The sequence below is a fragment of the Lynx rufus genome, unplaced genomic scaffold, assembly GCF_022079265.1.
Source record: "Lynx rufus isolate CCGP_SWC_20201006 ecotype Redwood Valley unplaced genomic scaffold, mLynRuf1.p SCAF_11, whole genome shotgun sequence".
Lineage (NCBI taxonomy): Eukaryota > Metazoa > Chordata > Mammalia > Carnivora > Felidae > Lynx > Lynx rufus.
The window spans coordinates 10,528,137-10,543,472 of NW_025814825.1; the positions used below are offsets into that span (position 1 = coordinate 10,528,137).

The window sequence follows — 15,336 nt, forward strand, 5'->3', positions numbered from 1 at the left end:
CTGCTTCGGATTCTGTGTCTCCCTCTCTCTCTGTCCCTCCCTTGCTTGTGCTCGGTCTCTGTCTCTCTCTCTCAAAAATAAACATTAAAAAAATTAATTCAAATATTTCAAACTCTTTAGCAAATAAATTAACACTAATGAAAAAATAACCAGGTCCACTAAAAAAAATAATAGAAAATAAAAATAAATCAAAGACTTGGTTAAAGCCATAGGGATACAGAAGCAAATTTAAAAATCTTATATATATATTTTTTAACATTTATTCATTTTTGAGAGACAAGAGTGTGAGTGGGCGAGGGGCAGAGGGAGAGGGAGGCACAGAATGTGATGCAGGCTCCAGGCTCTGAGCTGTCAGCAACAGAACCCAACACAGGGATTGAACTCACAGACCGCAAGATCATGACTTGAGCTGAAGTCAGACATTTAACTGACTGAGACACCCAGGCACCCTGCAAATTTAAAAATTTTAATACTTTGAATAGGTAATATATTCATATGATCCAAATTTTAAAAAAACAGGAAATATTATATATTTTAAAGTCCAAAATAAATTGAAAGCAGAATCTTCAAGAGATATTTGTACACCCATGTTTACAGTGGCATGATTCACAATAGTAACAAAAGGCAGAAATAATCCAAGTGTCTATCAACAGATGAACAGATAAACAAAATGTGGTATATATGTACAATAAAATGTTATTCAGCCTTAAAAAGGAAGGAAATTCTGACACATGCTACAACATGGATAAACTTTAATGACATTATGCTAAGTTTATGAAATAGCCAGTCACAAAAAAGTAGTGATAAAATACTGTGTACTGATAAAAATAGTGTGATTCCACTTACATGATGTACCCAGAGTCAAGTCAAATACACAGAGACAAAATGCAGAACAGTGTCTGCCAGCTATCGGGGGGAGTAAATGCAGAATTGCTGTTTAATGAATACAGAGTTCTAACTTTGCAAGATGAAAAGAGTTCTGGAGACCGGTTGCACAACAATGTCAATGTACTGAACACTACTGAACTGTACATCTTAAATGGCTAAATTCATAAATTTTGAATAATGTCTATTTTGCCACAATTAAAAATAAAAAAAACACCCCTTCCCACCGGCATCTAGCCACCACCCAATTCCCACATGCCTAGCCCTCTGAAACCACTTTTACTACTTTATTTACCATGAGTTTCCTTATGCATACATAAGCAAGTATAAACAAACTAAGCAAATATGTACACTGTTCTATATCTTGCTATTTTCATTAAACAATGTATCTTACAATTCTTTCATTCAAATGTAGAAAACTTCATCATTTAAGAGCAGCATTTTAACAAATAACTTTAATGTGTATAGCAAAGCTTTAAAATAACAGAACTTACCAATATCTGGTGGACACTGCCCATTATAAGGGAACCAATTTCCTTTCACAGTGAAAGGACTTTTCCTGTTGCTTGTTGAACCAGTTCCCAGCTGCCCGTTACCACCAAGTCCAAAAGAATAGATTCGTCCTGATGAAGGAACAAAAGCAGAAGTGTGCTGCCTAGAGTAAAATGATAGAAAATCTCAGACTTAATGTTACCTTCCAAACAATTTACATTTAGAAAAGCTTAACAAATATTAACTGATGATTTTTCTTTTTAAAAATACATTAACAAAACTATTATACTTCTTAAATTGTCTGTACATAATATTAAAAGTTTTACTGTATATTCAATGAATTCTGTACCACACATGTAGGCTGCATTAACATGACCCAGAAAATTTCCACAAATGTCCAAATTTAAAAAGGCCCAGATCTATACTAGAATCCCTTATAAAAGATGACTCAGCACAAGAGGTAGCATCTAACTAGGATGTCCAAGTTAAGTTCTCCCCTTCCCTTCCCTGTAACATTCTAGCCTGAAGCTTTTCTATGAGGGTCCACTACCAGGGCACCAATCAAAAATTTTACAATAAGAAACAGGCAAGTAATCCACTACCAATCTTCTGATTGGTGTGTGTGTGTGTCTCTGTGTGTGTGTGTGTGTGTGTGTGTGTGTGTGTGTAATAAAATAATAAAACAAAGCTTCCTTTCTCTTCTAAAGAAAGTGACCTTACATATACATATGCACCCAGACTCCTTTGGAAGTGGCAGAGGGGAAGCAAACCTTGGAAACTGAAGATCTGATGCTGAAGAAAACCCACTACTCAGTGAACCTGATGTTTCACCACTGTGTATTCAGGAATGGGTTAAAGAGGATAATCCAGCTCAGGCCTTGTGTTCCTCAACTTGTTTTATGGCTTCCATCATGTCTGGCAAATTCTTAAGTATCTTTTCTATAAATATTGTTTGTCTCACATTTATTCAATTATTTTCTCCTTGATAGTGTTACATAAATGTTGCACCTTCCCAATATATCCTACCAGTCTCTTAATCTCTCTTTTATATCCATGCCCCTTGTGAGTAATTTCTCTGGATCTGTTTTTCAAATCACTACTTTTCTCTTTAGCAGTGTATCCAACCTGCTGTTTTAATTACTCACTGAATTTTAAGTTTCAATGACTACGTCTTTTCTCATTTCTGAAGTTCCTTCCCCCTCCCAAATCTGCCAGCCTGTTATTTCATTTAAAAACTGTTATACATTGTGAAACTTAATACATACACACCAACCCAGGACTACTTTGACAAGCCCCAAACCCACCTTATGACAACCCTGTGATTACAAATTCTCAGAGGAGATTCAAATCAGAAACGAGACCAAGGACAGAAAAGTCTCCTTATAAGCAAGGGAATATTTCATTGTGAATTCTTTCCACGATGTGGTTTTATTGGGAGGACATGGTTTCTCAGGCCTCACTAAGGCCTCACTAATGCTTCTATCAGCTCTTAGGCCTCATCTCCTGTCCCAAACTCCTTTGCCCTCTATGGTATACTGTTTATCAAAAAAGCCAAAAGTATTCCTCTCCCTATACCCATTATGCTTATAATATGACTTCTGTGGCTATTCCCACCAAGATGGGGAATCTATTTCTCCATGTCTTAAATCTGATATTATGCCTTACAAGTGGCTTTGAATTCTTTCTCCCTCTCTCTTTAGGAACCCTGTTCTACTATCAGGAGACTAACCCAAAATAAGTGCTTGAAGAATGACATACAACCTGGGCCAGAAACAAGCTGTCCCAGCTAAGGCCATGCCAACTACCCAAACCCTAGCCAGATAACCAGCTGATGAACTGAGTCCAGCTAAGATGAGAACTGGCCAGCTGAGCCTAACTCAAATTACTGAACCAAAGAACTATTAGCAAAATAAAAAACTGTTTTAAGCCACTGAGTTTTGGGGTGTTTTTTTTAGCAATATAAACTAATATATTACCTACATTTGCAAATTCTTTCAGGGCACCTCCAAAGTCAGTTCAAACAAACAGCTATGGTTTCTAGATTTGTTTTTGCCCTGTGGCATTCCCTTTAGTTCCTGGCAAACTAATCTATGTTATTTAAAAGGTTTTTTGATTCGAAAGGGCTTTCAAGTTATCTAGTCTATCATATTACTGAAAAACTAAGTAGAATCTAACAACCATTTTACCTTTGAGGCAAGGGCCATCAAAATTTTTTAATCAAGGGTACTCTTTTTTTTTTTAATTTTTTTTTCAATGTTTTTTTATTTATTTTTGGGACAGAGAGAGACAGAGCATGAACGGGGGAGGGGCAGAGAGAGAGGGAGACACAGAATCGGAAACAGGCTCCAGGCTCTGAGCCATCAGCCCAGAGCCTGACGCGGGGCTCGAACTCACGGACCGCGAGATCGTGACCTGGCTGAAGTCGGACGCTTAACCGACTGCGCCACCCAGGCGCCCCAAGGGTACTCTTTTAACAAATGAAATGTTAAATGGAATCCTAGCATATAAAATAGATTAACTGCTCCAGTCAAAGGGTTTCACATTGCCCAGTCTGCCTCTTTTAGGACTGTGACATCTCAAAGGAACATACAGCTTAAAAATTACTGCAATCCTGGTTCATCAAAGTCCTCCTCAAAATGGTCTACTAAAGTAGTGGTTCTTAAACCTAGCTGCATAATGGAATCACCTAGGGATTACGCTAGGCAACAATATACATTTCTTTGGGGGGGGGGGGCAAGTGAGCAAGGGGCAGAGAGAGAGAGAGAGAGAGAGAGAGAGAAAATATCCCATGAGGGGCGGAGAGGGGGGTGGTTAGGAGAGAGAGAGAGAGAAGTGGGGCTTGAACTCAAGAACCATGAGATAGTAATCTGAGCTGAAGTCAGATGCTTACCCAACTGAGCCATCCAGGTGCCCCAACAATATACATTTCTAAAAACTCTCCAAAAGATAACAGCATGAAGTCAGAATTGAGAGTTACTAAATAAACATAATAATCCTAAATTCTAGATTTGATATAATAGCTCAAAAACATTATAATATTATACCACTGGAATTTGAACCTTTTGTTTTTGGATCATCTCCTTGATGGATTCACATTTCTTATGTTTCTCATCTGCTTCCTTCAGGAGGCTTTTGACAATTATTCGATAAGGAAATTAATACTCTTATTGTACCAACTACCTGGAAGTCAAACTGGTCAGGATACCATATGCCTACCTACATTCCCCACATAGGTAAGTCTTTGTATCTCAATCAATATATAACTGAAAATTCTTCCCCAACACAATAAACATATTAAATTTCTAGAAAGAATTGAGTTCACAAAACTAAAAGTAACTATTCAAATAATCTTACCTGTTAACAATTACAAAATTAGATAACATTATTTTAAAATATTGTTTTATAGTCTTTTAATGGATTATGCATGAAGATAAACAAGAATAGATGAACTCTCTAAACTTCAGGCAACATATATTCATGTATAACTTCAGCAGTACAAATAAGGTTTAATAATAAGCACTCCTGGCTCATATATATGTTGAGTTTTGATTTACGTTTTATGATAAAGTCTAATTCATACATTGGAAAAGGAAAGGAAGGCTTTATCAAATCATTCCCATGATTTTTCAAATACATAACCAAGCACACAAAACTGGGCATACAAAGAAACAGGGCACCATGAAAAAAATTTAACAGAAAAAAGAAACAGAAATAGATCCTAAAGATTTCAGACGCTGGAATTATCAAACACAAGAATCTAGAACAACCATGTTTAATAATTTTTTAGTGTCCAAGAAATAAAAGCCAAACTTGAAAATGGACAACTGGAAACACTAAAGAAAAAAAAATTCAGATTTTAAAAAGAACCTGTAAGAAATACTAGAACTAAAAAATCCAAAATAAGTGAAATCAAGATCTTGAACGACAGATTTAATGAAAAATAGATACAGCATAAGAATAATGGGCTGAAATATAAATAATAAAAACAATCAGGAAAGCAGCAAAGAGGGTCAAAAATGTGGAAAATAAAGAATAAAGCTACAAGGCAGAGTATGAAGATTCAATATACATCCAATCAGAGTTCCATGAAGAAAGGAGAAGCTATGTCTAAACAGATAATAGCTTTGAATCCCCCATAACTGATCAAAGGTATTATTCCAGACTCAAGAAGCCCCATAGGAAAATGAGGAAATCAGACCCTGAAAAATGAAAGCAAAACTGGAAAAAGATTTAAAAAGAAACACAACAGGGGCTCCTGGGCGGCTCAGTCGGTTAAGCGTCCGACTTCGGCTCAGGTCACGATCTCACAGTTCATGAGTTCGAGCCCCGCATCGGGCTCTGTGCTGACAGCTCAGAGACTGGAGCCTACTTTGGATTCTGTGTCTTCCTCTTTCTCTGCCCCTCCCCTACTCATGCTGTCTCTCCATCTCTCAAAAATAAATAAACATTTAAAATTAAAACAAAAAAAAGAAACATAATACCTTCAAAGGAGCAACATACTAATAGCTGGCTTCTCAATAAGCAAAGCCAAAAGACAATAGAATGGTATCTTCAAAGCACTGAAAGTAATTACCAAGCTAGAATTCCATCATCGCCAATATCATTAAAGAATTAAAGTGAAATATGGGAGGCCTGGGTGGCTCAGTCGGTTGAGTGTCTGACTTCGGCTCAGGTCATGATCTCACAGTTTGTGAGTTCAAGCCCTCCATTAGGCTCTGTGCTAACAGCTTGGAGACTGGAGCCTGCTTCAGATTCTGTGTCTCCCTCTCTCTCTGCCCCTCTCCCACTCACACTCTGTCTCTCTCTCTCTCTCTCAAAAATAAACAAACATTAAAAATAAAAAAATAAAAAGAATTAAAGTGAAATAAAACATTTTTAGATAGATAAAAGAGTGTGCAGATCTATTCAAAGAAAATTCCAGAGGATGTTCAGACCAAAGGAACTGGAAAATATGAAGAGCAGAAAAAAAAGGTAGTAAATATATAGGCATTTCTAAATGTACACTGACTATATGAAACAATGTTTTTGTGAAGTTTAAAATATAGAGAATGAAAAGTTGGGAAAGGTAAATGAGAGGTCCTCATAATGCCACAAAAAGAAAAAGTTATTTATTAATATAAATTAAAGATAAATGTTGTTTCCATTTATGTTTAAAGTAACAACTAAAAAAGAAGGTATAGTTTCCAAATAAGAAAAGGGAATTACACACACTTAAAAAACTATCAATCCAAAGAAAAGAAAATTAGAGAAGAAAAAAATTATTTAAAGATAGATAGTAGGGCATATAAGTAGCTCAACTGGTTGAGTGTCCAACTCCTGATTTCAGCTAAGGTTATGATCCCAGGGTGGTGGGATTGAGCCCAGCACTGAGCTCCACATGGAGTGTGAAGCCTGTTTAGGATTCTCTCTCTCTCTCTCCCACTGCCCCTCTCCCCTAATCATGAGCACTTGCTCTAATAATAAAACAAAACAAAAATAAATACAACACATTATACAATAGATGACAAAGACAATAAAAAATATTATGGCAGGATTAAATACAAATGTATTCGTAATTACAAAACTGACAAAATGGTCAACTTAAAGACAAAGATTCCCAGAGTGCATTCTTTTATTTAATTTGAATATAATTAACATTCAGTGTTATACTGAATGAGAAAATCCCAGGCAGGCTCTGTGCCGTCAGCACAGAGCCCAATGCAGGCCTCAATCCCATGAACAGTGAGATCATGACCTGAGCCAAAATCAGGAGTTGGGACACTTAACCAACTGAGCCACCCAGGCACCCTTTTGTTTCTTAACATATGACTGCAATCATATAATATTTGTTTTTCTCTGACTTATTTTACTTAGCATTATACCCTCTAGATCCATTCATGTTGTCGCCAATGGCAAAACTACCATACTAAATTTTTAAAGATCTAACTTAATGCTGTTTACATGATAGTCATCCAAAACCCGCAGAAAGACAAGGTAAAAGATTATGTATAAATGAAAAATATGTAAAGAATGAATATAACATACAATATACGAAAAAATATGTAAGTAGGAGTAGCCCTATTAACATCAGATAAAAAGAGACCCAGGGGTGCCTGGGTGGCTCAGTCTGTTAAGCAACCTACTCTTGATATCTGTTCAAGTCATGATCAGGCCCCACGATGGGCTCAGAGCTAAGCATAGGGCTTACTTTGGATTCTCTCTCCTTCTCGAACTGCCCCTCCCCCACTTCTATCTATGTGCACTCTCAAAATAAATTTTAAAAAGTATCATTAAAAAGTGGTCTAGAGGTCACAATCACGATGATAAAAATTTCAATTCACCAAGAAGAGATAAAATTGGAATTTTATGCACTTAAGATGGACTCAAAAGAAAAAACTGTCAAACTTACAAGAAAAAATTAAAAACAGTCAAACAGTGTAGAACACTGTAATATTTCTTCTTCAGTAACTAATTAAAAAATGGTCAAGCAAAACAAGCCAACAAACAAAAATGCCACACAGAAGATCTGAACATTGTTAGAAAAACTTTACATAATTGAGACACCTGAGTGGCTCAGTCGGTTAAACATCTGACTCTTGATTTCAGCTCAGGTCATGATCTCTCAGTTCATGAGTTCAAGCCCAGCATCAGGCTCTGTACCGACAGAGCAGAGCCCACTTGGGATTCTCTTTCTCTCCCTCTCTATCTGCCCCTCCCCTGCTCGCTCACTCTCTCTCAAAAATAAACATTTAAAAAACTAAAAATAAAAACTATATAATGGGCATATACAGAACACTGCATCCCACCACTGAATGAACTAAAGACTGAAATGTATGAAATGAAAAATATACACAAAATATGGATCGTAAAGAAAAAAAGTTGGTTCTGTGAAAAGATTAATAAATTGATAAACCTCTAGAAATGGAGGTTTAAAAAAAAAGATCAGGAAAGAAAGGAAAATTTACCAACATCAAAACAGGAAAAAAACAAGAGATCACTATAGATCATACAAACATAAAAAAATTTTTTTAAGATAATACTGTAGTCTACTGAAAATATAATTCCACCTCTTTACTATCCTGTAGTATTAAACATGCACAGTGTTGTTACAGCCTGATGGTAGATAAGCACCATGCATTCCCCCTACCTTAACCTTACTCTTGGTCATGTAATTTGTTTTTGGTCAACAGGATTTCTGAAGCAGAAGCTTGAGAAGTACACGTACAGGTGCTACTCCCAAAGAAAATAAAATACCCAGAGGTAGCCACTGTTCTCTGACCTGAAATGAGACCCGTAACAAAGCCATCCCTGCTCAGCTGCAGACTGAGCGAAGTCTCCCTAATGGTCATACATCTTGAAACAGCTGTCCCAACTTGCAGCAAAAATAAGAGCCACTCCAGGTGACCCATAGCCTGAGAAAGAACCATCTCAGATGATCCACAGAGTAAGAAATAAACATTTATTTTTATAGGTCACTGGCATGTTGTTTCTATAGCAATAGGCTAATATAGATACTGAAATTTTACATTCACATGTTTACAATTTAAACAAAAATGGAAAAATTCATAGAAAAATCTAAATTACAAATAACTGACAAGAAAAAATTTTAAAGCTACCTTATAAAGAAACTGAACAATGTTTTTAAAATTCCAAAAAAGAAAATACCAAGCCCAGATGGCTTTAAATGACAAGGTCTACTAACTTCTAAAGTGGTTGTCTTCCAAATAAAGAGAAAACAAGGGTATAATCCCCAATATATATTATTAGACTAGCATAACCTTAATAATAAAACCTGGCAAAAATAACAACAAATGTGAACTACTGGGACTTCATCAAGATAAAAAGCTTCTGCACAGCAAACAATTAACAAAACTAAAAGGCAGCCTATGGAATGGGGGAAGATATTTACAAATGACATATTGGATAAAGGGTTAGTATTCAAAATCTATAAAGAACTTATCAAACTAAACAGCCAAAAACCAAATAGCCCAGTTAAGAAATGGGCAGAAGACATGAATAGATACTTTTTCAAAGAAGACATCCAGTTGACTAACACATATGAAAAGATGCTCAACACCATTCATCATCAGGAAAATAACAAAGTAAAACCACAATGAGATACCACATTGCACCTGTCAGAATGGCTAAAATTAACAACACGAGAAACAACAGGTGTTGGCGAGGATGCAGAGAAAAGAGAAACGTTCCTTTTGCACTGCTGGTGGGAATGAGAACTGGTGCAGTCACTCTGGAGAACAGTACGGAGGTTCCTCAAAACACTGAAAATAAAACTACTCTAAGATCTAGCAATTACACTATTCAGTATTTACCCCGAGGTACAAAAACACAAATTCAAAGGGGTACATACACCCTGATATTTACAGCAGCATTATCAACAATAGCCAAACTGTGGAGAGAGCCCAAATGTCCATCAACTGATGAATGGATAAAAAAGTAGTACATATACACAATGGAATATTACTCAGCCATCAAAAAGAACGAAATCTTGCCATTTGCAATGACATCAATGGAGCTAGAATGTATTATGCCAAGCAAAATAAGTCAGAGAAAGACAAATACCATATAATTTCATTCATATGTGGCATTTAAGAAACAGATAAACATATGAAAAGGGGGAGGGAAAAGGAGAGAGGGAAATAAACCACAAGAGACTCTTAACAATAGAGAACAAATTGAGGGTTGATAGAGGGAAGTGGGTGAGAGATGGGCTAGATGAGTGATGGGTATTAAGGAGGGCACTTGTGATGAGCACTGGTTATTGTATTTAAGTGATGAATCACTGAATTCTACTCCTGAAACCAATACTGCACTCTATGTTAACTAAATTAAAAAAAACAAAAACAAAAACCAAAAACCCCACAAAACAAAAAGTAACAGAAAATTATAAACCAAGCTCAGGGATAAACATAAATACAAGTAATATTTTTAAAATATTAGCAAACCAAATGCAGCACTAAACAAAATGGTAACATAGATGATTAAACTGGAGCTACTACAGAAAGGTAAAGCTGTTTTTATTTACTAAAATCCATTCATATAGTTCACCAAATTAACAGATTAAAGGAGAAAAATCATAAATCATTTCAATAGATCCAGAAAGACCAACAAATACTTAACAGCCACTTATTAAAAATAAATAAATAATCCTTTTAACTACGAAAAAAGAAAAATTCCTTAATGTGATATAGGTTATCTACAGTAAACTTATGGCAAACATGATACTTAATTGTGAAATACTGAAGGTTTGCTCACAGACAGAACATAGGACAACATGCCTTGATCTTTAGTACTTCTAGTGAACATCAACCTGGTGTCCCAGACAGGACACTAGGACAAGAGATATGTTAAGCATAAGTATTAGAAATGAAGAAATAAAGCTAAACTGATTCACAGATGGTATGACTGTGACACACAGTATACATAAGTTATGTTGTGAAAACAATAACTGAAAGGGGGTGGCAGTAGAGCCATACAGGAACAGAGTTTTTGTATGTTGTTGAAGTTAACCCAGTATCAATGTGAATTAGTGTTATAACTTCAGGATCTTAAATGTAATCACCATGGTAACCACAAAGAAAGTAGCTATAGAATATACAGAAAAGGACATGAGAAAAGAATTAAAACATTTCACTAAAACAACAACAACAACAAACAACAAAAAGAGACAGTAAATCCAGGAAATGAAGAACAAAAAAGTATAAGACATACAGAAAGAAAATAACAAAATGACAGAAGTCCCTACATCTCATAATTACCTTTAAATGTAAATGGGTTAAGTTGTGCACTCAAATCACAGAGACTGGCAGAATGGTATTAAAAAAAAAAAAAAAAAAGACCAAAAAGTGAAAAGATGAAAAAAGATATTCTATGCCAATAACCAAAAGAGAGCAAAATGGCCATACAATTAGTGGACAAAACAGACTTTAAATCAAAAAAGGTTACAAGAGACAAAGGACATTATATTTCAACAAAAGGTTCAATACAGCAAAAGTAACAATTAAAATCATTTACACATCTAATAAAAGACCATCAAAATATATAAAACAAAAACTGAAAGAACTGAAGGGAGAAATTATTCTGCAATAATGGTTAGAGACTTTAATAACCTTACTCTCAAAAACAGAATAACCACACAGAAGTAAGGAAAAAGAGAATTTGAACAACACAATAAGTCAACTAGATCTAATAGGACACACTATTCAACAACAATAATATACACATTCTTCTCAAATGACATGGGACACTATCCACATTAGACCATATGGTAGGCCAGAAAGTAAGTCTCAATAGATTTTAAAAGACAGACACCATATAAAGTATCTTCTCTGAACACAATGGGATAACATTAGAAATCAGTAACATTAGCAAATTACAAAATTCACAAATCTGTGGAAATTCAACAACACACTTTTAAATGACCTATGAATCAAAGAAATCACAGACAAATCAGAAAGACGTAAGAGATAAATGAAAATGAAAACACAATATATCAAAACAAGAGATGAAGGGAAAGTAGTGATAAGGGGGAAATTTACATTTAAAAACAAGAAAGATCTCATGTGAACAACCCAACTTTACAACTTTAAACACAAAGCTAGCAGAAGAAAAATTAGAGCTGAGATAAATGAAATAGAGAATACAAAAATAGCAAAAGTCAGTGGAATTAAAAGCTGGTTTTACAAAGATCAACAAAACTGACAGAACTTTAACTTGACTAAGAAAAAAGAGAAGAAAGAAATTACTAAAATCAGAAGTAAAAGTAGGGGCCCTACTATTAATGCTGCCAAAATAAAAAGGATCATAAGAAGAGTATATAAGCAATTATTTGCCAAAAATTAGATGATTTAGATAAAATACACAAAATCTTAGAAATACAAAATTTACTAGTACTACATCATGAAAAATAGGAAAAGAGAAAAGATCTATGAACAGTAAAACGACTAAATTGATAAAAAAAAAAAATCTCCCAGCAAAGAAAAGCCCTACATTAAATAGTTTCATTGGTGACTTCTACCAAACATTAAAAGAACTAAATCCAATCCTATTCAGAGTTTTCCAAAAAACTTGAAGGGGTGTAACTTTCTTTTTTTTTTTTTTTAAATTTTTTTTTTTCAACGTTTTATTTATTTTTGGGACAGAGAGAGACAGAGCATGAACGGGGGAGGGGCAGAGAGAGAAGGAGACACAGAATCGGAAACAGGCTCCAGGCTCTGAGCCATCAGCCCAGAGCCTGACGCGGGGCTCGAACCCACAGACCGCGAGATCGTGACCTGGCTGAAGTCGGACGCTTAACCGACTGCGCCACCCAGGCGCCCCAAAGGGGTGTAACTTTCTAACTCATTCCATGAGGCCAACACTGTCCTGATATCAAAGTCAGACAAGGACTCTACAAGAAAACTACAGACCATTATCCCTTATGGACAGTGATGCAAAAATTCTCAATACAGAGGCATCACAATCCCAGACTTCAGCCTCTACTACAAAGCTGTCATCATCAAGACAGCATGGTATTGGCACAAAAACAGACACATGGACCAATGGAATAGAATAGAAACCCCAGAACTAGACCCACAAACATATGGCCAACTCATCTTTGACAAAGCAGGAAAGAACATCCAATGGAAAAAAGACAGCCTCTTTAACAAATGGTGTTGGGAGAACTGGACAGCAACATGCAGAAGGTTGAAACTAGACCACTTTCTCACACCATTTACAAAAATAAACTCAAAATGGATAAAGGACCTAAATGTGAGACAGGAAACCATCAGAACCTTAGAGGAGAAAGCAGGAAAAGACCTCTCTGACCTCAGCCGTAGCAATCTCTTACTCGACACATCCCCAAAGGCAAGGGAATTAAAAGCAAAAGTGAATTACTGGGACCTTATGAAGATAAAAAGCTTCTGCACAGCAAAGGAAACAACCAACAAAACTAAAAGGCAACCAACGGAATGGGAAAAGATATTTGCAAATGACATATCGGACAAAGGGCTAGTATCCAAAATCTATAAAGAGCTCACCAAACTCCACACCCGAAAAACAAATAACCCAGTGAAGAAATGGGCAGAAAACATGAATAGACACTTCTCTAAAGAAGACATCCAGATGGCCAACAGGCACATGAAAAGATGTTCAGCGTCGCTCCTTATCAGGGAAATACAAATCAAAACCACACTCAGGTATCACCTCACGCCAGTCAGAGTGGCCAAAATGAACAAATCAGGAGACTATAGATGCTGGAGAGGATGTGGAGAAACGGGAACCCTCTTGCACTGTTGGTGGGAATGCAAATTGGTGCAGCCGCTCTGGAAAGCAGTGTGGAGGTTCCTCAGAAAATTAAAAATAGACCTACCCTATGACCCAGCAATAGCACTGCTAGGAATCTACCCAAGGGATACAGGAGTACTGATGCATAGGGGCACTTGTACCCCAATGTTCATAGCAGCACTCTCAACAATAGCCAAATTATGGAAAGAGCCTAAATGTCCATCAACTGATGAATGGATAAAGAAATTGTGGTTTATATACACAATGGAATACTACGTGGCAATGAGAAAAAATGAAATATGGCCTTTTGTAGCAACGTGGATGGAACTGGAGAGTGTGATGCTAAGTGAAATAAGCCATACAGAGAAAGACAGATACCATATGGTTTCACTCTTATGTGGATCCTGAGAAACTTAACAGGAACCCATGGGGGAGGGGAAGGAAAAAAAAAAAAAGGACGTTAGAGTGGGAGAGAGCCAAAGCATAAGAGACTGTTAAAAACTGAGAACAAACTGAGGGTTGATGGGGGGTGGGAGGGAGGGGCGGGTGGGTGATGGGTATTGAGGAGGGCACCTTTTGGGATGAGCACTGGGTGTTGTATGGAAACCAATTTGTCAATAAACTTCATATAAAAAAAAAAAAAAAAATTCTCAATACAATATTAGCAAACAGAATCCAGTAGTATATTAAAAAACTGTACAGCAAAGGCACATGGGATTCATTCCTGGAATGCAGGGATGGTTCAACATATGCAAACTGATCAAAGTAATTTATAATATTAAGGCAATGAAGAAAAAAACCCATTATTATCATTTCAACTGATACAGAAAAAAAGTCAACAAAATTCAACACCCTTTTTTGAAATACTCAAAAACTAAGAATAGAAGAACATTACCTCAACATAATAAAAGCCATCTATGAAAAACCCACAATAAACATCATACTCAATGGTGACAGACTGAAAGTTTCCTCTAAGATCAGGAACAAGGCAAGGATGTCTACTTTGAATACTATGCAACAACATAGTACTGGAAGTTTTAGCAAGAAAAAGAAATAAAAGCCACCTAAATTGAGAAAGTAGTAAAATTATCTCTGTGTACAGATGATATGATCTTATATGTTGAAAACCTTAGAGATTCCACCAAAAATCTATCAGAACTAAAAAACAAAACAAAAAAAAAGAAACAAAAATCACCAAAACAGCAGGATACAAAACCAAAATGCAAAAATCAATTGTATTTCTATACATTAATAATGAACAATCGAAAAAGAAATTTAAAAATAATGCCATTTACAATAGTATCAAAAAGAATAAGATATTTAGAAATTGAACAAAAAGGTAAAAGATATAGGATGAAAACTACAAAACTTACTGAAAGAAATTAAAGACATAAATGGAAAGACATTTCATGTTCATGGATTGGAAAACTTAATGTTAAAATATCAATACTTCCCAAAGTGATCTACAGATTCAATCCAATCCATATCAAATCATGGAAATGCAAATTAAAGTCATGATGTTTTAAAAGGTTTATTTATTTATTTTGTGTGAGAGAGAGAAAGCATGCAAGCAGGGGCCAAGAGAGAAAGAGAATCTTAAGCTGACTCTACTCTGTCTGCGCACAGCCCAATGTGTACCCATGAACCATGAGATCATGACCTGAGCCGAAATCGAGTCAGATGCTTAACTGACTA

At 35.8% G+C, this 15,336-nt stretch overlaps 1 protein-coding gene across 5 annotated transcripts in view; it reads right to left on the reverse strand.

Annotated features, from left to right (window-relative positions):
• The window catches only part of HERC4 (HECT and RLD domain containing E3 ubiquitin protein ligase 4), a 140,330-nt gene that overhangs the window by 72,923 nt on the left and 52,071 nt on the right, over positions 1-15,336 (reverse strand). For all 5 annotated transcript variants that reach the window (XM_047072846.1, XM_047072847.1, XM_047072849.1 and 2 more), the window contains one exon: positions 1,380-1,540. In XM_047072846.1, coding sequence (XP_046928802.1) covers positions 1,380-1,540 — 161 coding nt within the window. The remainder of the gene's footprint in view (positions 1-1,379; positions 1,541-15,336) is intronic.